This window comes from Salvelinus sp. IW2-2015, linkage group LG15, assembly GCF_002910315.2.
Source record: "Salvelinus sp. IW2-2015 linkage group LG15, ASM291031v2, whole genome shotgun sequence".
Taxonomy (NCBI): Eukaryota; Metazoa; Chordata; class Actinopteri; order Salmoniformes; family Salmonidae; genus Salvelinus; species Salvelinus sp. IW2-2015.
This window is the reverse complement of record NC_036855.1, coordinates 43,383,111-43,408,688: the sequence shown is the minus strand read 5'-3', so window position 1 is coordinate 43,408,688 and position 25,578 is coordinate 43,383,111. Positions and strand designations below refer to the sequence as shown.

Genomic DNA, 25,578 nt, shown 5'->3' with positions numbered 1-25,578 from the left:
GGATACCAAGAGGGGAGTTCTACGATTTGGCCCGCTCAAAGTGGTCAAGCCTCCGATGAAGTGGTGGATTTAGGTATAGGCGACATGGAACTGCCCAGGGCGCCGCACAAAAAAAGTGGAAGGTGGCCAGTCCTGAATCGCCTCCATTTTCTTCACCTGGGGTTTTACACATCCCCTCCCGAGTACCCCAGGTACTCAGCCTCCCGCCCCCTGTAAGGCCTGCAATACCACGCTCACCTGGTTTAGATGGGTCTCCCACTCGCTCCCATGGATTACAATATCGAGGTAGGCCGCCGCGTACTCGCGATGGGGACGGAGAACCCGGTCCATCAACCTCTGGAAGGTGGGCGGGGCCCGTGCAACCCAAAGGGCAGCTTCCTGTTGTGGGACAGCCCATCAGGGGTGGCAAAAGCAGTTTTCTCCCTAACCTCGGGAGCTAAGGGCGCCTGCCAATAACCCTTCGTCAGGTCGAGCGTGCTGATAAATCAGGCAGTCCCTAGCCGTTCTATTAGTTAATTAATTCGGGGCATGGTGTAGGCGAACTTTGAGAGTTCGGCACCATCACTATGGGGCTGCACCACTCACTCTTCAATGATTCCAGCTTACAACATTGTTGGAGAAAGCTGAGGGTTCAGCCTTCCGTGGTTGTCCTCTGTGCAGTACCTCCAAAGCCACCTGTTGATCTTCCACCAGTTCCACTAGCTGATCCTCTTTCTGCTGGTTAGCTTGGCTTACTAACTCTTTAGCTTCGAACGGGAGAGAGCGTAGAAATAGATCTATGACCACTTTCTCGATGGGCGTGATCGTCAGTGGTTCAGCAGTTAGCCAGTTCTTGGCCAGCCTAATCACATCATGTATTTGCGGTCGGGGGGGCGCTGTGACATCATACACCCAATCATGGAATCTTTGCGCCCTGCTAATCAGGGTGTAACCATACCGGCGCAGGATTTACTTTTTCAGACCCTCATAATGCGTCGCCTGGTCAGCAGTCAGATTCTGATAGGTATTTTGTGCCGCGCTTGACAGGAAGGGTGATAGCAGGCTGGCCCATTGCTCATGGGGCCATTTCTCCCTAGCCCCCGTCCTCTCGAAGGCTTGGAGGTAAGCCTCGATGTTGTCAGCCCCTGTCAGTTTCAGTATAAACATACAGGGTTTTGGGACGAGGCGTTGCTGCACCTGCATGGGCAGCTGTCAGCTGGCTGAGTTCAGCTCGCAGGAGAGCGGTCTGCTGACGCTGTTCCTCCAGCAGCTCCCAATGCATAGCTTGTTGCGTTATGTTCACCAATGCTTCCATTATGCTCTGTGTCTGTTTAGTTATTGAGCTTGGTTTGCTATGCCCGTATTCTCCATCACATGTAGCAGGCTCAAGGGTGTGGGGTCTCCACAAGTTCAATAACCAAACACGGGTAATCGTACAGATAATTTACACGCTCCATAACACGCGTTTCCCTCTCGGTCCTCTCCCTCTTTGTGCAGCCCGCTTCCTCTTTTATCCCAAAGCACTCAATGGCTTAATTATCCACCAGCTTGCCTTGTTGGGGCAGGAAGTCCATATAAGACTTGTGKGTGGAGCCAGCAGGCTGCAAGATATTTTCCTTCAATCACCACTCCCCTCACCTCTCCTTGCTATCTGCAAAAATATATTCACAGTATTATGAATGAATTGTGGTTTATTTAGGAGCATTTCGTAGTGTGACTGATTTTACTAATTGCATTAGTACTGTACAAAGTTAGAGGTGCGCTATTTGATAGATTCTCCCGCTCCCCGTATCTCAGGCTTCCAGTGGGGGGACCTGAGGTCAACCTACCCCCCCTCCCATCTCATACTTCTGAGTGGGAGACGTTCCCAGGCAGTAGCCTGCCTAGCTCACAAACTAGAATCAGGGGGCCCACTCCGACAAGGTTAATTGACCCACAGTCCCACACGGTGACATGATATCATTGACGTGACGTGCAAATGAGCGATAGAAAACCGATCGCGCAAATGTCACCATTCCAACTTTTTTTGTGCGGGCGCCCTGGGCAGATTCCCATGTCGCCTATACCTAAATCCACCACTTCATCGGAGGCTTGACCACTTTGAGCGGGCCAAATCGGTAGAACTCCCCTCTTGTGTATCAGAACCCAGAAAGATATGTGATCACATGGTTAAGGTGCTGTCCTTTCAGCACCACAATTTGAAGGGCGCTCAAATTGCTTAAAATAGCTCTCATCATCAAGATCTGTTGCCTACGCCTAATAGTCCTACTCATCACTTATTATTATTACAAATAGAAGATTCTCTCTTCTCACAATGGTGCCGTTTAGCAAACTTAGATAAAAGCTGAATCGATCTCTCGCAAAATCATATAATTGTTAATTTGTATTTTACATAACAGACCCGAAAATAATCGCATATACTGGCAATGTAACACCAAAAACACCTCCTCATTTCTTATCTGAAGAGTACATTTTTTAAAGTAATTCAAGAAGATCTAAATGCATATTCCCATGAAACTGATTGAGATTAAATGAGTGGCATTAAGTTTGGAAATTTCACCGGTAAAACGTGAAGTATTATTTACTATTTTGAAATTAGGTAGGCCTATGCCTAACTTGGTGTTTCAGTGTATTAATAATATAATTTTTTCTTGAGACAATACGTGTGGGCATAAGCGGACGTTGCAATTGGAGGATGGATGTTATGCATAGCCCAATTCTACATCTGTCGGTACAAAACTTTGAATTAGAAATTATGACGTCATAAAAGAAAAATTGCGCTACACCACTGCTTCATAGTACGGACTGTGAATGCTTCATAGTACTGACAGAATGCTCTACAGTACTGACTGTGAATCCTTCATATTAACTGAATGCTTCATAGTACTGACTGTGAATGCTTCATAGTACTTACTGTGAATGTAAGTTGTGGGAACGTATGTTTTTGGTTTCACATTGATTGTGAGAATTAAGCCATAAGTTTCCAGACTGGTAAAACTGAAAGTTTTTTTTACATTCTAAAAACAGAAATTACAATTTTGCCTGTTCTGGGAGCGTTTATTTTTAGGTTGCTGGGAGGTTCTGAGAATTTTTACTCTGGTCGCTTAATCTTTTTAATGCTCCGCAGAATGGAAATTATAGGTTATTTGCAGTGGTGGACAAAGTACTAAATTCTCAAACTTGAGTAAAAGTAAAGATACCTTAATAGAAAATTACTTACAATTGAAGTCGGAAGTTTACATACACTTAGGTTGGAGTCATTAAAACTCGTTTTTCAACCACTCCACAAATTTCTTGTTAACCTCTCTGGGGTAGGTCAATTGTCCCACCTGGCCAATAACCAGGGAAAATGCAGAGCGCCAAATTCAAATAAAATGATATAAAAATCAAACTTTCATTAAATCACACATGTAAGATAGCAAATTAAAGCTACACTCGTTGTTAATCCAGCCAACATGTCAGATTTCAAAAAGGCTTTTTGGCGAAAGCATAAGATGCTATTATCTGATGATAGCACAACAGTAAACAAAGAGAGTAGCATATTTCAACACTGCAGGCACGACACAAAACGCAGAAATAAAAATATAATTCATGCCTTACCTTTGACGAACTTCTTTTGTTGGCACTCCAATATGTCCCATAAACATCACAAATGGTCCTTTTGTTCGATTAATTCCGTCGATATATATCCAAAATGTCAATTTATTTGCCGCGTTTCATCCAGAAAAACACAGCTTCCAACTTGCACAACGTGACTACAAAATATCTCAAAAGTTACTTGTAAGCGTTGTCCAAACATTTCAAACTACTTTTGTAATACAACTTTAGCTATTTTTAAACATTAATAATCAGTCAAATTGAAGACGGGATGATCTGTGTTCAATACAAAAAGAAAACAAACTGACGCTGGTAATGTGCCTCTCTCAAACAATTTACTTCAAGTGACTATCATTTAAGATGGCCGTACTTCTTCATTACACAAAGGAAAAACCTCAACTAATTTCCAAAGACTGGTGACATCCAGTGGAAGCAAACAAGTGCAAACAAGTCCCTTAGAAATCTGGTGTCCCAATGAAAACTCACTGAAAAGACAGTGACCTCAAAAAAACTAATCTGAATGGTTTGTCCTCTGGGTTTTACCTGCTACATAAGTTCTGTTATACTCACAGACATGATTCAAACACGTCAGAGTGTTTTCTATCCAAATATACTAATAATATGCATATCTTATATGGGGATCTGGGGATGAGTAGCAGGCAGTTGAATTTGGGCATGCTATTTATCCAAAAGTGAAAATGCTGCCCCCTACCCCGAAGAAGCTAACAAACTATAGTTTTGGCAAGTCGGTTAGGACATCTACTTTGTGCATGACACAAGTAATTTATGCAACAATTGTTTAGACATTATTTCACTTATAATTCACTGTATCACAATTCCAGTGGGTCAGAAGTTTACATACACTAAGTTGACTGTGCCTTTAAACGGCTTGGAAAATTGCAGAAAATGATGTCATGGCTTTAGAAGCTTCTGATAGGGTAATTGACATCATTTGAGTCAATTGGAGGTGTACCTGTTGATGTATTTCAAGGCCTACCTTCAAACTCAGTGCCTCATGGGATAATCAAAAGAAATCGGCCAAGACCCCGAAAAAAAATGGTGGCCCTCCACAAATCTGGTTCATCCTTGGAAGCAATTTCCAAAGGCCTGAAGGTACCACGTTCATCTGTTTAAACAATAGTACACAAGTATAAACATCATGGGACCACGCAGCCGTCATACCCCTAAGGAAGGAGACGCATTCTGCCACTGCTCCAAAACCGTCGTAAAAAAGCCAGACTGCACATGGGGACGAAGATCGTACTTTTTGTAGAAATGTCCTCTAATCTGATGAAACAAAAATAGAACTGTTTGGCCATAATGACCATCGTTATGTTTGGAGGAAAAAGGGGGAGGCTTGCAAGCCGAAGAACACCATCCCAACCGTGAAGCACGGGGGTGGCAGCATCATGTTGTGGTGCACTTCACGAAATAGATAGCATCATGAGGSAAGAAAATTATGTGGATATATTGAAGCAACAGCTCAAGACATCAGTCAGGAAGTTAAAGCTTGGTCGCAAATGGGTCTTCCAAATGGACAATGACCCCAAGCATACTTCCAAGGTTGTGGCAAAATGACTTAAGGACAACAAAGTCAAGGTATTGAAGTGGCCATCACAAAGCCCTGACCTCAATCCAATTTGTGGGCAGAACTGAAAACTTTTGCGAGCAAGGAGGCCTACAAACCTGACTCTGTTACGCCAGCTCTGTCAGGAGGAATGGGCCAAAATTCTCCCAACTTATTGTGGGAAGCTTGTAGAAGGCTACCCAAAACGTTTGAACCAMGTTAAACAATTTAAAGGCAATGCTACCAAATACTAATTAGTGTGTATGTAAACTTCTGACCCACTGGGAATGTGATGAAAGAAATAAAAGCTGAAATAAATAATTCTCTCTACTATAAATAAATCATTCTCTCTATATATTATTTCACATTCTTAAAATAAAGTGGTGATCCTAACTGACCTAATATAGGGAATTTTTACTCAGATTAAATGTCAGGAATTGTGAAAAACTGAGTTTAAATATATTTGGCTACGGTGTATGTAAACCTCCGACTTCAACTGTATGTAGGACTTGCATCCTTGGCACAATAAAGTTATTATATTCTACTCTATCCATAGGCTTCATTAATACCATTCAGACTTGAAGTTGATACAACAACTATGATAGCTGAGGTTCATAGATTGGTATGAATATTAGTTTCAGAATCTAACGTTTTAGGGTCCATACACAGATAGGTTACATACAGTAGCTAGCTACACATCCATAGGCATACAGTTATTTTTATCCTCCACTACACAATAAGCAAGTAAATAGTTAGCTATCTATGTTACTTCAGCTGCATTGCACGGCAAGGCAAGCTTACACAATTGTACATTAGATTTGCAGTAAATGCTTTAGCTAGCTTGTACATTTTTTGCTTGACTCGTGACGTTATAAGACTTACATTTGCTTCCACCGTCCTGTTTTGTCAGCCATCTTTGCTGAAGAAAGTCACCAGGAACGGGTGGCTCTAGTCAAGTTCGTTAATGGAACCATGATTGGTCATATAAAAACCTTGGGTCCCAAATGTATAMTGAGTGCTCTAATTCCCCCTTGTGGTGGTCTGGAGCAATGAAGCTGTGACGCTGGGTACCTCTAAGTCCCGCGGTGTAAGCTCGCAACCTTTAAAGGTGTATGTATTCACCCCCTTTGCTATGAAGCCCCTAAATATGATCTGGTGCAACCAATTACCTTCAGAAGTCACATCATTTGTTAAATGAAGTCCACCTGTGTGCAATCTAAGTGTCACATGATCTCAGTATATATACACCTGTTCTGAAAGGCCCCAGAGTCTGCAACACTACTAAGCAAGGGACACCACCAAGCAAGCGGCACCATGAAGACCAAGGAGCTCTCCAAACAGGTCAGGGACAAAGTTGTGGAAAAGTACAGATCAGGGCTGGATTATAAAAAAATATCCGAAACTTTGACCATCCCACAGAGCACGGTTTCCACGCGAGTAGAACACGGTGTGCATTTCGTTGTTTGCCGCACATTCCGGTTAAAACGCCGAGAAAATAACGCAGAGAAATGGTTTGAAATGAATGACATAAGTAAAACCACCCTATTTTGTGCTTGGAAGTGAAATTTTTGTACAAATAGGATTAGCTTAGCACTAGATGCTACATCTAACAAAGGGAAAACAGCATTTTATTTTTCCTGTGTCGCGTTGAAATTCCTCCGCAACGCCCTTTGTAATTCCGGGATTTTGGCTTTATGCGATCAGTGACCCCCTGGTGGTGAAGAATCGTCAGTACAGTAATTAGGTGACACCCAAACGTGGATCACATTCAAAAAGTGGGTACTTAGGATATCCAGCCAATCAATTGATTGGGTATTGATGTTAGTTCAATTGAACTAACAAGTGAAATTGCCATATTTACCTTTTCAGGTGGATCTTTTAAATAATATCAAAATTGATTGGTTTTCACATTAACCTAGAGTAACGCTTTCAGGTTAAAGTTTAATTCCCAAATAGCCTATACAGGTTTGATTTATCATTAAAATTGATCAATCAGTAAAATCTGCCTTTTCAAAGCACATTCAGTAAACCCCAGTACTGACGGAAGTCCCGCCTCCAGCGGGAATCCCATGTGGCTTCGGCCTTAGGGAGAGGTGAACCTAGTGGTGAATGTAACCTAACATTTAAACTACTGCTTACACCTTTTATGACAATCCAGACAATCCCAATTGCTTGGATATCATCGTCTCATTCAATTGAATAGGTTAAATTGTCGGACATACCTTTTTAGGTCTTCCAATTAAATGAGACATTTTAAACTTTCCAATAGTAACCTAGATGAACCAACTTCCCAGGTTAATTAATTACCAGATAGCCTATCCAGGTATGATTTATCATTGATTAATTCAATTTGCTTTTGCTTTTGCAAATTCATTCACATCCAACTCCCACAGTACTGATGGTTCATTAACATCTATAAATAGATTCAAATCGTCTTTGCAGCTTCCAACATATTCCAAAACCAAACTTTGGAAAATTAAGAAAAACATTTTTCCTTTCAAATGTTCTAATAATGCGCAAGCTATCAGAGGGGGTAGCCCCCACTCGCCCGCTAATTAGTGAACCTCCACCCATAAATGGATTGATCTCTGACCTCAGCAGCGATAACAACCCTAATTATGCCATTAGCGGAAAAACAGCAGACATGGCGAACAACGCTCTCCAAAATCAACCATCGGGCGCAGGCCTCAAAGTGTCTCTCCAGTCTAGCCCTGATGTCTTGCCATCCCAGATTGGCATCGGTCCAATACCGCAGTGCACAGTTGAAGCACGAGCAGGTAACGGTAGGCATAAAAAGGGACAGGTGGATAGAACCGRGAAACCAATGACAAATTCAGAAAAGGGAAACATTCTGCTAGCTATGGAACTGTGTTTGAAAACTGAATTAAATGTAATTGCAAAAACTTATGATGATGAACAAGCACAAACTCTTCAACAAAATCGTCTTCTACAGGAACAAAATCGTATGCGAAAGGAACAACTCAATTTAGCCAAAACTAAATACGATGAGGTCCACGCCAAACTAGATAAATCTGACAAGTTATCTACAAACAGGAGCGCTCAACTTGATAACATACATGCAGTTTTGTTGAACGTTACTCAAACTAACATGGTTCTACTCAAAATGCTTTAGACCAAAGACGATCAGTTAAAGAACACAATGACTAAGTTGGATGACAGATCAGCAGAACTCATTGAAGTCGCTGACCAAATTAATGATGAGAGAACTCAGGTGATGAAGATGGAAATATTGATTTCTAAGCAAGCGGAGGAAATCTCATCACTGAATCTCTCGCTCTGTACTCAATACCTCTATCTGTAAACCATGACAGATAAGTTTGAGACCGAAAGGAGAAAGTGCGACACTCACCTGTCCAAAATCAGTACTCTAAGCGCTCAAATGGACTATGCAATGCAGCAGAATACCACCCTTAGGTACCATCTGGAGGAAGTCCAGAATGGTCACGCTCTACAGCGTGACTACCCATCCAATCAACCGGAGCCCTGTACTCAAAGGAGTAAAGACGATAGTTTCAGACTTTGCCTCCCTCGTGTCCCTCAGTCTTCTTCTCTTGGCCATTCGGCACTGAGTAATAGGGTGCCTCTTGGCCAACAAAGCCAAAGCTTGGCTTCCCCTCTTGGCCTTTCAGCCCCAATTTCCCCACAGGATGAAGCCTGCGCCCGCTTGGCGCGGAATACCTTCACAAACTCGTCTAGAAATTTCCCACCTTTGACCCTGTACCAGGTCAGCCAAACGATACTGAGACGTTCCTAGCTGACATAGAGGACGCATTGATGGCTACCCGAACGCTACGGGTTCTGACAGGGTTTACCTGTTGACGCGAACATCAAATTAACACGTGACAAGTTTCATTCGTCTACAACAGCAACACGTGCTAAATGACAATGCTAAACTTGCCACAGCTTTGAAATTAGAATTCAGTGGTTCTGCGACTCGCAAACACGATAGCTCACTTGCTAACACCATCAAACAAGCTCAGAACGAACACCCACAAGCTTACTATCATAGGCTTTGTTCAGCTTACTCTGGCCTATTCACTGAAACAGGAATAGAAGAGCTGTTACCATTCAAACAAATGTTTCTGTCGAACATGTATCCCACCTTCATTACCTACTTGTGCCCTGCAGCCCACGTTGACTTGCCCATCTTACAACTCAGAGAGCTTGCAAGCAAAGCTTTTGAGGCTTTCACAATCTGGGTTTAAAAAAAAAACTAATGTTTTTTTCTTCAATAACTAATAAGCCTTTTTACTAAGTAATTACAATTTGAGTCAATTAAAGATGAGCAAAAACAACCCATTTCCAGAGCTTTCTATTTAGCAGACATAGAGCCCTGACCACTCGGTTTTGAAGTTTGACCAGGAGCACTCACACCAGTTAGAGGGTGCATTATCAGGTATTGGAGAGATGACGCACAACAACGGTTTCTACCACAAAACCGCGATTCCAATAACCTCCACAGTCTAAATAACTGTAAAGTACGTAGCCATCGAAACTACCGCTACAATCGACCTGTTCGCTACATTCCTGCACCAAACCCACACAAAGTGTCAGAGCACAAGGGTAACAAAGGGTTAAAGGACGATAAAAAACATAGACCAATGTTCTCCAGAAGTTCCACTACGTGAAGAACTAAAGCAAGAAAAATTTGAGAAAAGGGTAAAAGTCACAAGGACTGGACAGGKATTTACAGGACACCAGGTCCGCAGGAATTAACACCCATAGCAAGGACGTTAAAATTTGAATTTCTCCCGCTCTCACTCGAGACCCTATCCAGGGCCCGCTTGATCAAGAAACAAGCCCACAGGCTTCGTCTATAGATTCTGATTCAAAAGTTGCGAAGAAAAAGATCAAAAGCTTAGTTAAAGCCAAGCCCACTCAAAATCCGAAAAGTCGATCTGCTTTCACCTTGAACAGACATGCCACTAAACCCGAATCTAAACGCCCATACCTGGAAACAGTCTTGGAGGACTGCTTAACTTGTCATGCGCTAATTGATTCGAGCGCGACAATCTCATCTCATCTCTCAAACATTGTTTGATGATCTCAAAGGGGCTTTGAAGCCAACTAAACGTTGGTTAAAAGTGGAACGATGCGATACTACACTTCGAGGGGTCACTCAGACTACCTCGCCTCTCACATTGAGAGTCATGCTGAAACTACACTTCCAGGACGTATCGCTCGTTCCTGTGTATGTTACCAGCCTCGAATCTGTACCTCTGCTACTTGGAGCAGACTTGATGGAGCGGTTACTCCCACTGATGAATTGGAAAACCAACCAGGTATGGTCACAGGCCACAGTGCATTCTCCACTGACCACACTGTCTTCCCCTAACGCTAGCTGCAACGCAGTCATTCACGGGTGGTAGCTTTCAAAAGCACCCCTTGGGAAAAAGATGTTTAGAAACCAAGGAGATATTACGATATCTCGACACAGTCCATCAGAAAACCTGATTGACCATTCTTTTCATGATTTTGAGCCAGCTGTCTCTGTGAATGAGCAACTTCCCCCCCTCCTTGCAGTCGTGCATTATGGTCATTTAGATTAACTTCTCTTGCCCTTCGGACACTTCCGCAAGCACTGCGACCGTCTCATTAAGAAAAACATTGATGCATAGAGTGTACTCTGCTTCCGATGATACACCTTCCGCTTTGTGGGGGATGACTACCACTGCTGAAACATTTTGCGATATCACAGACAGATATCCTCATCTCAGTTCGCAGGTACTGAAGAGGTTGCCACACGTGGACGCTATGGTGACTGACAGCCCTCGACAGCCACTGAGCGTTTTGAAGCACAAACACCAGGAGATTTGGTTGAAAGGTTACAGCCATTCCCATAACGCGGCCGCTGACAACTCGTACATAGGGTCCGACATTTTCGTTTGTGCCTCGGATACCAACACCACCTGCTTGTGGGGGGGAGGGGGGGGGTATAGTAGCCCAGACCCATGATGAGTACCACACTGGTCAGAGAAGTCATGCCTTGCCATGTGTAGGTTCAACTACAATACAACTAGTAAAATGCTCTAATCATGTGTTCCGGTAGGATAATATTTCATAATAAATCGGTAGGATAACTGGTTCCCTTGAGTACCAGTACCAATGCCAGCAACAGTCAGACTAGCTACAATCAGTAAGAAGGTTAGAGACCTAACCAATCAAATTATCCTTGACAACAGCGACATAGGAGTCACTCAGAGTGCAACACAGGGAAGGGAATCTCCAGAGCACTCTTCCACTAATAACTTTCCTCCTGAATGGAGGGTTTTATTTATTAGAAGTCATGAACCATGATCACACCGCGTATGACTGGTCCAGTGCTTATAGAGTACCTCCGTCGTGAGGTTAGCTCCTCCGTGGATAGCATAGCTATGAAATAGACTTCTTCACACCTATCGCCACATACCTATCGCCACTACAATTGTGGAATACGCAGTGACTTGTAGTAAAACCGCTAATTGACTCCCTCGACCAATTCTGACTAACCTCCAGGCATTGACCTGAAAATTACCTGATTACGTCAAACTCATTCTGAACAAGTTGTAGTATGCCAGGATACTTGGTTTTCTTCCCTTGACATGCGCGCTTGTGTAAGCATAAACGCACATGTACAACGGAACATCCCATTAGGATTTATGCTAGGATCACTTAAGGGTCTGAGCAAAATACCAGCCTTAGTAAAGTTGAACATTTACTTTGAGGCCTTTGACTCTACAGCTACAGTACTCACCAGTTTTCTTCCCAGAGCTCCATAGGTCATCCCTGTAGACTGCCCAAAACTGGTGCCTTACAGCTGTAGACTCATCATATAGTTATCAACTTAGGATAGTGCCTAAGCAACACACCAAGTAGGAAAACCCTAGACTTGACATTAGAGACAATTCCACGATAGAGTCATTTAGCCAGGACATTGAACGTATATAGAATACAGTCCAATTAGATGATTTTGGTGCAAGATCTATATTTGGTATATCTTTTGTTTATGCTTTTATTCCTTTTCGGTTCAGTTCCTTTGACACTTAGGAAGTGATAGAGCCATAAACAAAGTCCCCATACAACCATCACTTACTGCCACAATGCCGCTCATTGGGGAATTAATGTAATTATATATTTTGTGAGTGTGTGTGCGTTGTTAAAATCTGCCTAAGTTACTGCCCAGATCTTCCAGTCTGGATGACCAGACCGGACACCCACTGCCCATCCTTGTGGCGGCCTGCCCCACTGTCAGAGAGCCTACCAAGGTAAACCACCAGAGGGGGGGACCGTAATGGCGATCACCAACCAGGACATCCCCTGGCCATTCAGCTTCCAGGAAACCTACCAGGGTAAACCACTAGAGGGGGACCGCAACGGCAAGGTAATTATATATTTTGTGAGTGTGTGTGCGTTGTTAAAATCTGCCTAAGTTACTGCCCAGATCTTCCAGTCTGGATGACCAGACCGGACATCCACTGCCCATCCTTGTGGTGGACTGCTACGCTTTCAGAGAGCCTACCAAGTTCAACCAACAGAGGGGGACTGCAACGATGAACTACAAACAGGACATCACGTGGTCATTATTTTTATGTTATTTGTAGGATAATTGCAGGATAATCACAAGATCCAAACCATCGGGACTGGGGACGGGGACGGGGGGACGGGGGGGACGGGRGGCTGTCATGATGTGGTCCTTCCTGGTAATAGATCGTGGCTTCTCACTCTCTCCTACACCCAGGTTCTGTTATCTCAGGTCATAAACTCCTGGCGGAGACTCTCTCCCCCTTTTCATGCAGTATGGAGAGAGAGAGTTTCACAGTAGAACAAAGGAACTCCTGCCAAATTCTACTAGGTTCCAGAATTTGAGAATGGAACAATATCCATATTTTGGAGAATGTGTAAACGGTCGGTGGAGAAGCCAGCTACGACCCGATCCGTTTCATGTTTATGACCTCATGAAAGAAAGACAATACAGCCACATTACCCTAACTCTGTTTATACAGGTGCCTCCGTTATGAGGTTTGCATCTAATTATTGTATAAAATGAATGAGTAAAAATGAAACTATTTGTGAAATGATGTAATGCGATGTTAAACCTTTAATGAGAGAGAACTCTATTCCCTTTAAAGTTTAACTAAGTCATTGGCCCGCCCCCGTGAGCACAGACATGATCAGGCATCATAGAACTGCCTTTTCTACTGTTACGAATATAATTCCCTCCTGAGGAAATCCTCTTTAGACCAAGCATACATCGGTGTCAGCTGAGGTGGCACAGGTTTGAGTACCAAGACTGAGCAAACCCACAGCGTGAGCTGTGATTGTGAATAGTTATTGAATTCCTAACCATACCACATGGATCATTGGCTACACGGCTGGAAATGGTTAAACTCTGAGACTATCGATCCCTACAGGATATGAGCAAATCTTAGATACTAGTCTGCAGCTAGAAATTATGTAAACCTGGGTTGCGTATACCAACAACCGCCGAAACACCTATTCTATGAGAACATTTTTGAATGGAACTCATGGTTAGAATGAAGTAGCCATTCTAACCACGAAAGACTTTGATCTTCAGAGAAACAGAGATGCGGATGAACTGACTCTCCAGCAGACGGACTGACGAATCCAACAGAGATCACGACGACTCCTGGGCGTAAATATATATTGATTGCAATTATTCCCGAATGAGTGAGCGTTCATGTGCAAAGGATTAGCATTTCAATTAATATAATTATCAACTGTGTGTGTAGTGATCCCTTTTGTCTTTCCCGCTCTCGTTCAGTCCACACCCACTTCCCTTTGTCCACCAAGCCGTCATATGGGCTTAGCCCACTAGGGATACTTCCCTATCATTTGTTTGTAACAGATCTACTGTTTGTTTGTTTGTGTATTTCTGTGATTATTTAGTTAGTTAGTAAATAAATGATTAAGACATGGATGATTCATAGTAAAGGCTGGGTTCATGCAGATAACCAACATTTTACGACGTTTGGAATGAGACTGACGTGAGGTAAAGGATAATTCATTAATAAGAAGACAAATTGACCAGATATTAAAATATCTGAAGAGTTATATTAGGAAAATTATAACTTTGTAATCTGAGGATTTTCCTTTGTGCCCTGACTTCCTAGTTACAGTTACATGATTAGTTTAATCACGTAATAATAATTACAGAGAATTGATTTGATAAAATAACAGTGTTCACTTTTAATGATGCCAAAGACACGACACAACATTGCAGCTGAAAACAACTGAATTAGCCATTTACCAATTACTCGTATCTATGTGTGTTCGGATTTTTCCTTATGAACATTCAGAGCAGATCCTCATCGAGGGAATTAAGCTAAATAAATGCTGGCACCTATTCATGTTGCTGTGGTTGTGATTTCATTATTTCAATGGGATCTCTTGCTTGAGATCTATTAATAACATATCCACTGCTGCTGTGAATTCAAACAKTTGTGCCCTTGAGAGGAGACAGACACGTATAAAGCTTTGGTGGAGATATATCTGTACGCTACAGAGCACAGCGTGCACATTCTATACAAGTTGTGCCGTTGTGCATAATCGCTACAAATTGATTTGTTAGCTAAGTGGTGGCGTCGGCTGGCTATCCAGCTCACATTAAGAAGTGCAATGGCAAATTCACCTTTTGTCAAAATGAAAACAGTGTAGAGAAGATTTACTGCTATAACTCAATGAAAATGGATAGAACATGTTAGCAAATTGGCCATCCACAGTATTGTAACCCTAGTTTCCTTCCATTCATGTTGTGATGCCCTGTTCCAGTATGAGAGAAGTTGTGTCTGAAATTACATTATTGCTAATACCTATCTAGTGCACTAGATAGGGAATAGGGTGTCATTTTGAACACAACCCCACATCAGATCAAATAAAGTGGGACACTCACTGTGTCGAGATGCCAAAGGTAGTGTCAGGGCGGATGCGAGGGGGCACAGGGACATGGGAGCCCCTTCTGGCAAGAGTGGCTTGTCTCCTGTCGTGGGTGGCGCGGTACTGATAATGCTCCTTGGCAGTCACCAGGCCGGACTTCACCCCCTCGCGGTTCAGAGCCACAAAGTCCTTCTCAGGCCTCCTGGAGTGGCCTCTACTGCCACTGGTGGGCAGGGAGTGTGTGTGCCAGTTGGACAAGGCTGGGAGAGTAGGGCACAACACAACGGCAGAGAGTGAGTTCAAGGCCTGTATTCACAGTGTTTCCTCTAACACGCAATTACTATTTATTTTTATCGAATATATTATTATTGTTATTATTTGTATTTATTTATTTCCGTTTTTTCTTTCTGTGTATAATCAGGTTGACAAAACAAAATAAGAAAGATTCACCCCCAATATTTTCCCCATATATACTTCAACACAGTTACTTCCTCCAAAGACAAATGTTGAATTTGTTATTAAAGGTCCAATGCAGCCATTTTTATCTCAATATCAAATAATTTCTGGGTAACAATTAAGTACCTTACGGTGATTCTTTAAAATTTAAAAAATTGTAAAAAAGACACATGTATTTCTCAAGCAAGAATTTTGCTACGACTGTCTGGGAGTGGTCTGAGTAGTGAGGGTAAAACTGAAAATTATTGGCAGAAACGTTTAGAGTTCTGGTCTATTAACCCATTTTTACCACAAAGTCCATCCCACCAAAACAGGCTGAAATGTCAGGCAGTCTTTTCGAACAGCACTTACACTAAAAGGGCATTATTATCATTCTCACAACTTTGCAGTATTTTTTTCAACCTTATAGTTTGGAAATATACAGTACAGTGCATTCAGAAAGTATTCAGACCCCTTGACTTTTTCCACATTTTGTTACGTTGGCCTTATTCAAAAAAGATATATAATGAATCTCATTAATCTACACACATAATGACAAAGCAAAAACAGGTTTTTAGAAATGTTAGCAAATGTATTAAAAATAAAAAACTGATATCACATTTAGAATAAGGCCGTAACGTAACACACACACCCTTATCAACTCATCCAAGACAAATTCCCTACAGATGTCTTTGAAATGGAAATCAAATTGAACTATTTTACAGGTAAAAAAGCATGCCCAGCTAGCACATAACATTCTGAGAACCATATATTTCTTGGAGCTTGGTGAGAGTGTAGTTGTTCTGTGGTTATTTTGCATAAAACCTTCCCACAACTTTCTGGGAATAGTGCAGGATAGTTGCTTGGCTTTGGAACATTCTCAGCACATTCATGGAACTTGAAAAAAAAAAAAGTTCTTCCTATTTCATAACTTTAACAGAAAGTTTCCTAAGTGTTCAAACATGGTTACATTTTGTTAATGTTTTAGGAATGTTCTCCAACTGGTTTGACATTGGGAATGTTCTCAAATAGTTTAGAGAGCATTAAGAAACAACGTTCTTCTGTGGGAATTTCAGTACTTCAGCATAATGTTTCTTACAGGTTTCCTCATGGTTATATTTAAAGTMATGTTCTCAAATTGTTTTGCGAAAGTTAAGACAAAACTATCTCTATCCTCTATCTTGTTAAGTGTGTTCAGGGATGTTGGCCATACATACAATTGGCCACACCTGATCTTAATGAGTGCTTGTTTCATTTGAAATGGGCTATTTGAATAGACTAAAATGAACAGCTTTGTGTGCGTAAAAAAAACATGACATGCTAGCTGGAGCTGGTATGTATGGATACTGGTGTCACAGGGGACTAATTCCATGGATAGAGAACAGATAATCATAGGTTTGTATCTCACTGATGCTGTGTCACAATAAAAAAGAAATGTGTTTGCATGATTAATGCCTAAGGAAATCAATTAATGTGTCCTATCTGTGCATGGAGTTCCAAAAAGTTGACCCAAAATAAGCAAGCAGTGAAATTAAAATACTTAAAAAACCTCACAGGAGAACTTTAAAGGAACCAGAGTAAAACTTTCTCAGAACCTCACTGCAACTTAAAAATAAACGTTCCCAGAACAGACGATATTTTCACTTCTGTTCTCAGAACGTTGGCTTGGATCCCACAACCAATAGAAATCCAAAAACATATGTTCCCACAACTTTAAAGGAACCACATGTGCTAGCTGGGCGGCGTCTACACGGCTACATCTATGCAAAGATAGATCAATCGCTCACGTACAGTAGATAATGTCTTTCCTGAAATATTTATAGCTGTGTAAAGAGTTGGAACAAGGCTGTTCTCTGTGAAGCAGCTCATTGCAACACCAATTTCCATCAGAGGGGTTTTGATTAGTTGCGAGACGGTGACATCTCCATAAGACGCTTGACTCTCTCTCTCAGTCATCTCTGTCTCGGTGACAATATGGAGGTGTGTTCCCCAGGTGTCGTTACCACCGTCGCTGACAGTGAGCCTTTGTTATCCTTGTCACAATTATTGAAATTCAGTTTTTTATGCCATTTTTAAAAGAGCGCTCTCTGTCTAGTGGGTAGTGACAGATTTAAGAGGGGGGGGGGGTTAATTTGAGAGAGTTGAGTGTTTAAACACTTAGAGCGGCTCACGATTGACAGTCGAGCTCAATCGGGAGACATTTCCACTGGGTGAGTGGCGAGGGCCTGGAGGGGGGTTCAAGGGTTGGTTTGGTGGGGGTTCAGGAGAGAGTTTGACATTCCCCGGCGTCTGTCCGCTGACGGAAGAGCATCATTATCATTCTCCAGCTGGAGAGGGAGGAGGACATGCACAGTTTAGCTGGTGAGAAGAGGAAGAGTGACAGGGAGGGCCGGCTGCCTGAGGGGATGCTTTCTCAGCCAAACACACTATGACATCAGGGCTGACGGTAATGGGGACACATGGGTTGTATCCCAAATGGCACCCTATTCCCTAAGTAATTAAATAGTTGGCCATATGACACTGCCATGGCCGTCACAATCCAGCCCTCTCCAGTGCACTCAGCGTGTGTGTGCCTGACAGACACACCTCTGAATAATATCCAAGATCGTTTTTACCATGTGCTGTTTTTTTAAACAGTAAAAAATGTTTTTTAAATTTTATTGTGTGCTGTGGAGGGGTTCCACACACCTATCAATGCTAAGTCTGGGGTTAAAGAAAATAATGGACCACAAGGGATGCAAAGGAGGATTCATAATAATAGTAATGATTTTGTCACCCCCAATGTGTAGACTAACACCCAATTGAGTGATGCAGGATGGACACTTTGCACACCCCCTACCTTCTGAGACTCCTCCGTCCTGGATGGTCGCAACAGTTCCGTACACAAAGTCAGGTCCAAGACATGTCAACCCTTTAGACTTGGTCTTCCCAAGCGCTGGCTGTAGGTAACAGACAGAAAAACAGGACAGTATTCACCTTAAAGCTAGAATCCTTGGTTTCTACATTCATTTTTGGACTGATAAATTAATGGTATATATCAATGAATTATTGAAGAGAATAACTTATAAATGTCTCATGAGTTTGTACATCTGCTGTACCCCATCAGAAGCCAAAATATAAGCTGGTTTTACTCCAGTTTGTAAACAATGTAAATGAAAACAAACACTGTATAGCCTCAAAACATAGAATTAGGAATTAGAATAGGATCTCTATGGTTAAAACTCCATTTCGATACCATGGATGGTTAGTCCATCCATCGCGCTGTCTATGAATGTGAGAGTGGTGACATTTTCACACATTTTGCTATAAGGCTGAGAGAAAATGTTGCTCTTTTAAAGCTAATTCCCTACAATTCTACACATATTGCCATGGGGCCGAGAGAAAAATGTGCAGTTTGATAGCTAATCATTTAGCAGACACTCTTATCCAGATCAACTTACAGTTAGTGCATTCATCTTAAGATAGCTAGATGGGACAACCACATATCACAGGCATAGAAGGTACATTGTTCCTCAATAAAGTGGCTACAGTATCAATAGAGTCAGAGCTAGGAGGTGTGGGGGGGCTGGTTACAGCTAGGGGGAGCTGGTTCCACCATTGGGGTGCCAGGATAGAGAAGAGCGTGCACTGGGCTGAGCAGGAGTTGCCCTCCCGTAGGGGTGGGAAGGCCAAGAGACCAGAGGTAGCAGAACGGAGTGCTCGGGTTGGGGCATAGGGTTTGAGCATAGACTGAAGGTAGGGAGGGGCAGTTCCCCTTGCTGCTCCGTAGACATGTTGTTGTAGTGGATGTAAGCTTYGACTGGAAGCCAGTGGAGTGTGCAGAGGAGCGGGGTGACATGAGATAACTTGGGAAGGTGGAAAACCAGGCGGGCTGCAGCGTTCTGGATAAGTTTCCGGTGTTTGATGGCAGAAGCGGGAAGCCCAGCCAACAGCGAGTTGCAGTAGTCCAGATGGGAAAGGACAAGTGCCTGGATTAGGACCTGCGCTGCTTCCTGTGTGAGGTAGGGTCGTACTCTACGGATGTTGTAGAGCATGAAACTGCAGGAGCGAGTCACTGGTTTTATGTTTGCAGAGAACGACAGTGTGTTGTCCAGGGTCACGCCAAAGTTCTTTGCACGCTGGGAGGGCGACACTGTGGAGTTGCCAACCGTGATTGAACGGTCAGGCCTTCCCCAGGAGGAAGAGCAACTCCGTCTTGTCAAGGTTAAGCTTTAGGTGGTGGGCCGACTTCCAAGTTGAGATATCTGCCGGGGATGCAGAGATGCTTGTCGCCACCTGGGTGTCAGAAGGGGGGAAGGAGAAAAGTAGTTGAGTGTCATCCGCATAGCAATGATAGGAGAGACCATGTGAGGATATGACGAAGCCGAATGACTTATAGAGAGAAGAGGAGAAGGCCTAGAACCAAGTCCTGGGGGACACCAGTAGTGAGAGTACGTGGTGCACACACAGATCCTCTCCATGTCACCTGGTAGGAGCGGTCTGCCAGGTAGGATGYAATCCAAGAGTGTGCAGAGCCTGTGACGCCCAGCCCTGAGAGGGTGGAGAGGAGAATTTGATGATTCACGGTGTAAGGCAGCAGATAGATCTAGGAGGATGAGAACAGAGGAGAAAGAGTCCGCTTTGGCAGTGCGGAGAGCCTTTGTGACTATGACACATTTTGCCATGATGCTGAAAAAACATTTTGCAGTTTTACAGCTAATTTACTGAAATTCAAAACGTTTTTGCCATGGCTTATGACGTGTTCGTTTGCTTTGGGAATGGGGGGGGGGCAAACAGATCTGGGACCAGGCTACAACAGTATCAGCCAGCTTCGGAATCCACAATTTCTTCCTCACCAGGCCTATTTTTGAAGAGCTCCTAGATGCAGAAGATTCCCTAAGCTGTCAGAAACGAACATGGAAAGCTTGAGGACCTTAAAGTTCCTAACCTCACTGTTGAAACCATTCATATTTATTTTGAATTTCAAAAAAAATCTATGCCAAAGTCGCAAGAAGAACAGCACTTGGGAGTAACTCACGAACAAGAACGTCAAATATGTCAGACTTGTGTGGAAGTGATCAATTGTCAGCTACTTTATCAGTAAGTCTTTAGAGACGTTAATAGGTGGAAAGACACTACCTGTATAAATTACTGTTAATTATCCCAGGTACTTAAAAGGCACTAATTTCCATAAAATATTCCAAACAAGATCAAAATTATTTTTGGAAAGACATTGATTGTCATATGGTACAAACATTTAACCAACCCTTTTAAATGGAGAGTTTTGTTTCAAAAGAGCGAGCGTTTTAGTAGCGGCAGTAAGACACAATGGTGGTCGAGTGGTTCTTTGTCTCTTACTGGCTTCTGTAGCCTACACAGAGAGGTGAAATGTTCAGAACGGTGCAGATGGAAATGTAATGCATAGAGCACCTGACTCGATCCCCGTATTATATTACATGGTAGACAAATCAGGTTTGTTCTACATAATGCATTTCTATAGCGTGTTCTGTAGCGTTGGACCCCCCTGTTAACTGGCGTCGGACCCCCCCTGTCCCAAATGGCACCCTATTCCCTCTATAAAGTAGTGCACCAAATAGGGAATAGGGGGCCAGTTGGGACACAGCCCAGGATTGAAGGGTGATTAAGAGAAACGGGGCTGAATGAAGCAGCTCCTCTTCTCCAGTATTGAGGTGCGGCTTTATACCACCTGTCTGCCATCTCTACACTGTAGCTCAGAGAATCTCCAAGGGGGTGGAAGTCAGGGGTGCGGGGAACGAGCAATAGGTGATGTCGTACTGCGCTTTGGTCGTCTTGTTTCAAAGTTCTCCATTCAAGTTCTTGCTTTTAAGTTAAGGTCTCATCATCTCTCCACAAAGACGGGAAGAGAAAATCCAAACCCCAGCTAGGGTGATGAGAGAAGGGTGCGAGGGATTGCTACTCCACATTACCTGAACACATTGAAGTGTATGACATGTACCTATGATCTGCAGGCTCTTTACTGAGTGACAGAAACAGAGGTTCTGAGCACGCGTCAGTCACACAGATGAGCACATACGAAAGCTTCCCCACTCATGCTGTCTTGTGTGATTTGTAGGCAGATAAAAACATCCTTTGGTTATAGCGAATACCTTGTGCCAGCAACGGAAACACACAGATACAATATGGCATCGCTAGCTTGAAGCCTGGCTTTCAGCTATGGCATGACTCAAAACATAAGTCTCATTTAGAATACAATGGAAACACTTTTACCAGATAGTTAATCACAGCATAACCATTGTGAAAATTACCTCACGTTTAAAGCCTGCCTGAGCATCTATGTATGAAATGTGGATTACACCCCAATGGTCCCAAATGGCACACTATTTATTTTTTAAATATTTTTTTTATTTAACCTTTATTTAACTAGGCAAGTCAGTTAAGAACACGTTCTTATTTACAATGACATTTACCCGGCTGGGCCAATTGTGCGCTTCCCTATGCATGATAATAGTCCATTCTAAATCAAAACAAATTTCACACATACAGGACCAGTCAAAAGCTTGGACACACCTACTCATTCCAGGGTTCAACTTTTTTTTATTTGACTATTTTCTACATTGTAGAATAACAGTGAAGACTATGAAATAACACATATGGCATCATGTAGTAACCAAAAAGTGCTAAACAAATCAAAATATATTTTAGATTTTAGATTCTTCAAAGTAGCCACCCTTTAACTTCATGACAGCTTTGCACACTCTTGGCATTCTCTTATTTAGTATATGTAAAGCCAAGATTAAATCAAGAATAGTCTGATGGGTGACAATATTTGCCTATCATTTACATTTAAGTCATTTAGCAGACGCTCTTATGCAGAGCGACTTACAAGTTGGTGCATTCACCTTATGATATCCAGTGGAACAACCACTTTACAATAGTGCATCTAACTCTTTTAAGGGGGGTGGGGGGGGAGGGTTAGAAGGATTACTTTATCCTATCCTAGGTATTCCTTAAAGAGGTGGGGTTTCAGGTGTTTCCGGAAGGTGGTGATTGACTCCGCTGACCTGGCGTCGTGGGGGAGTTTGTTGCACCATTGGGGTGCCAGAGCAGCGAACAGTTTTGACTGGGCTGAGCGGGAGCTGTACTTCCTCAGAGGTAGGGAGGCGAGCAGGCCAGAGGTGGATGAACGCAGTGCCCTTGTTTGGGTGTAGGGCCTGATCAGAGCCTGAAGGTACGGAGGTGCCGTTCCCCTCACAGCTCCGTAGGCAAGCACCATGGTCTTGTAGCGGATGCGAGCTTCAACTGGAAGCCAGTGGAGAGAGCGGAGGAGCGGGGTGACGTGAGAGAACTTGGGAAGGTTGAACACCAGACGGGCTGCGGCGTTCTGGATGAGTTGTAGGGGTTTAATGGCACAGGCAGGGAGCCCAGGCCAAGGAGTTCAATCTTGGTTTCATTAGACCAGAGAATCTTGTTTCTCATGGTTTGAGAGTCCTTTTGGTGCCTTTTGGCAAACTTCCAGCGGGCTGTCATGTGCATTTTACTGAGGAGTGGCTTTCGTCTGGCCACTCTACCATAAAGGCCTGAGCTGTGGAGTGCTGCAGAGATGGTTGTCCTTCTGGAAGGTTTTTTGGTACCTTTACCCAGATCTGTCCCTCGACACAATCCTGTCTTGGAGCTCTACAGACAATTCCATAGACCTCATGGCTTAGTTTTTGCTCTGACATGCACTGTCAACTGTTGGACCTTATGTTGGACCTGTTATTCCTTACATTGGCCTTACAAGATTACCCCAGGTAATCTTAGGTTTCATTACATACAGTCGGGAGGAACTACTGAATATAAGAGCCATGTCAACTCACCATCGTTACAACCAGGAATATGACTCTCCCGAAGCGGATCCTGTGTTTGGCCTTCCACCCAATACAATGGATCTGATCCCAGCCGGTGACCCTAAACAACGACGCCGTAAAAGGGGCAAACGAAACGGTCTCCTGGTCAGGCTTCGGAGACGGGCACATCGCGCTCCACTCCCTAGCATACTACTCGCCAATGTCCAGTCTCTTGACAATAAGGTTGATGAAATCCGAGCAAGGGTAACTTTCCAGAGAGACATCAGGGATTGTAACGTTCTTTGCTTCACGGAAACATGGCTCACTCGAGAGACGCTAACGGAGTCGGTGCAGCCAGCTGGTTTCTTCACGCATCGCGCCGACAGAAACAAACATCTTTCTGGTAAGAAGAGGGGCGGGGGTGTATGCCTTATGATCAACGAGACGTGGTGTGATCATAACAACATACAGGAACTCAAGTCATTCTGTTCACCAGATTTAGAATTCCTCACAATCAAATGTCCACCGCATTATCTACCAAGGGAATTCTCTTCRATTATAATCACAGCCGTATATATGCCCCCCCAAGCAGACACATCGATGGCCCTGAACGAACTTTATCTGACTCTTTGTAAACCACACACCCTGGGGCTGCATTCATCGTAGCTGGGGATTTTAACAAGGCTAATCTGAAAACAAAACTCCCTAAATTCTATTAGCATATCGATTGTGCTACCAGGGCTGGTAAAACCTTGGATCATTGTTATACTAACTTCCGCGACGCATATAAGGCCCTCCCCCGCCCTCCTTTCGGAAAAGCTGACCACGACTCCATTTTGTTGCTTCCAGCCTACAAACAGAAACTAAAACAGCAAGCTCCCGCGCTCAGGTCTGTTCAACGCTGGTCCGACCAATCTGATTCCACGCTTCAAGACTGCTTCGATCACGTGGATTGGGATATGTTCCGCATTGCATCCAACAACAACATTTACGAATACGTTGATTCGGTGAGCGAGTTCATTAGAAAGTGCATTGACGATGTCGTACCCACAGCAACGATTAAAACATTCCCAAACCAGAAACCGTGGATTGATGGCAACATTCGTGTGAAACTGAAAGCGCGAACCACTGCTTTTAACCAGGGCAAGGTGACCGGAAACATGACCGAATACAAACAGTGTAGCTATTCCCTCCGCAAGGCAATCAAACAAGCTAAGTCCCAGTATAGAGACAAAGTAGAGTCGCAATTCAACAGCTCAGACACAAGAGGTATGTGGCAGGGTCTACAGTCAATCACGGATTACAAAAAGAAAACCAGCCCCGTCGCGGACCAGGATGTCTTGCTCCCAGACAGACTAAATAGCTTTTTTGCTCGCTTTGAGGACAATACAGTGCCACTGACACGGCCCGCTACCAAAACCTGCGGGCTCTCCTTCACTGCAGCAGAGGTGAGTAATACATTTAAACGTGTTAACCCTCGCAAGGCTGCAGGCCCAGACGGCATTCCCAGCCGCGTCCTCAGAGCATGCGCAGACCAGCTGGCTGGTGTGTTTACGGACATATTCAATCAATCCTTATCCCAGTCTGCTGTTCCCACATGCTTCAAGAGGCCACCATTGTTCCTGTTCCCAAGAAAAGCTAAGGTAACTGAGCTAAACGACTACCGCACCGTAGCACTCACTTCCGTCATCATGAAGTGCTTTGAGAGACTAGTCAAGGACCATATCACCTCCACCCTACCTGACACCTAGACCCACTCCAATTTGCTTACCGACCCAATAGGTCCACAGACGACGCAATCGCAACCACACTGCACACTGCCCTAACCCATCGGACAAGAGGAATACCTATGCGAGAATGCTGTTCATCGACTACAGCTCAGCATTTAACACCATAGTACCCTCCAAACTCGTCATCAAGCTCGAGACCCTGGGTCTCGACCCCGCCCTGTGCAACTGGGTCCTGGACTTCCTGACGGGCCGCCCCCCAGGTGGTGAGGGTAGGTAACAACATCTCCCCCCGCTGATCCTCAACACTGAGCCCTCTCCTGTACTCCCTGTTCACCCACGACTGCGTGGCCATGCACGCTCCAACTCAATCATCAAGTTTGCGGACGACACTACAGTGGTAGGCTTGATTACCAACAACGACGAGACGGCCTACAGGGAGGAGGTGAGGGCCCTCGGAGTGTGGTGTCAGGAAAATAACCTCACACTCAACGTCAACAAAACAAAGGAGATGATTGTGACTTCAGGAAACAGCAGAAGGAGCACCCCCCTATCCACATCAACGGGACAGTAGTGGAGAAGGTGGAAAGTT

General features: G+C 43.6%; 1 protein-coding gene across 5 annotated transcripts in view; it reads right to left on the bottom strand.

The window, feature by feature from the left end:
- The window catches only part of cfap77 (cilia and flagella associated protein 77), a 76,273-nt gene that overhangs the window by 18,261 nt on the left and 32,434 nt on the right, over positions 1-25,578 (bottom strand). For all 5 annotated transcript variants that reach the window (XM_024001101.2, XM_024001102.2, XM_070447156.1 and 2 more), the window contains exons 3-4: positions 18,312-18,411; positions 15,054-15,297 (exon numbers count right to left, since the gene is read on the bottom strand). In XM_024001101.2, the coding sequence (XP_023856869.1) occupies positions 15,054-15,297; positions 18,312-18,411 (344 nt within the window). The remainder of the gene's footprint in view (positions 1-15,053; positions 15,298-18,311; positions 18,412-25,578) is intronic.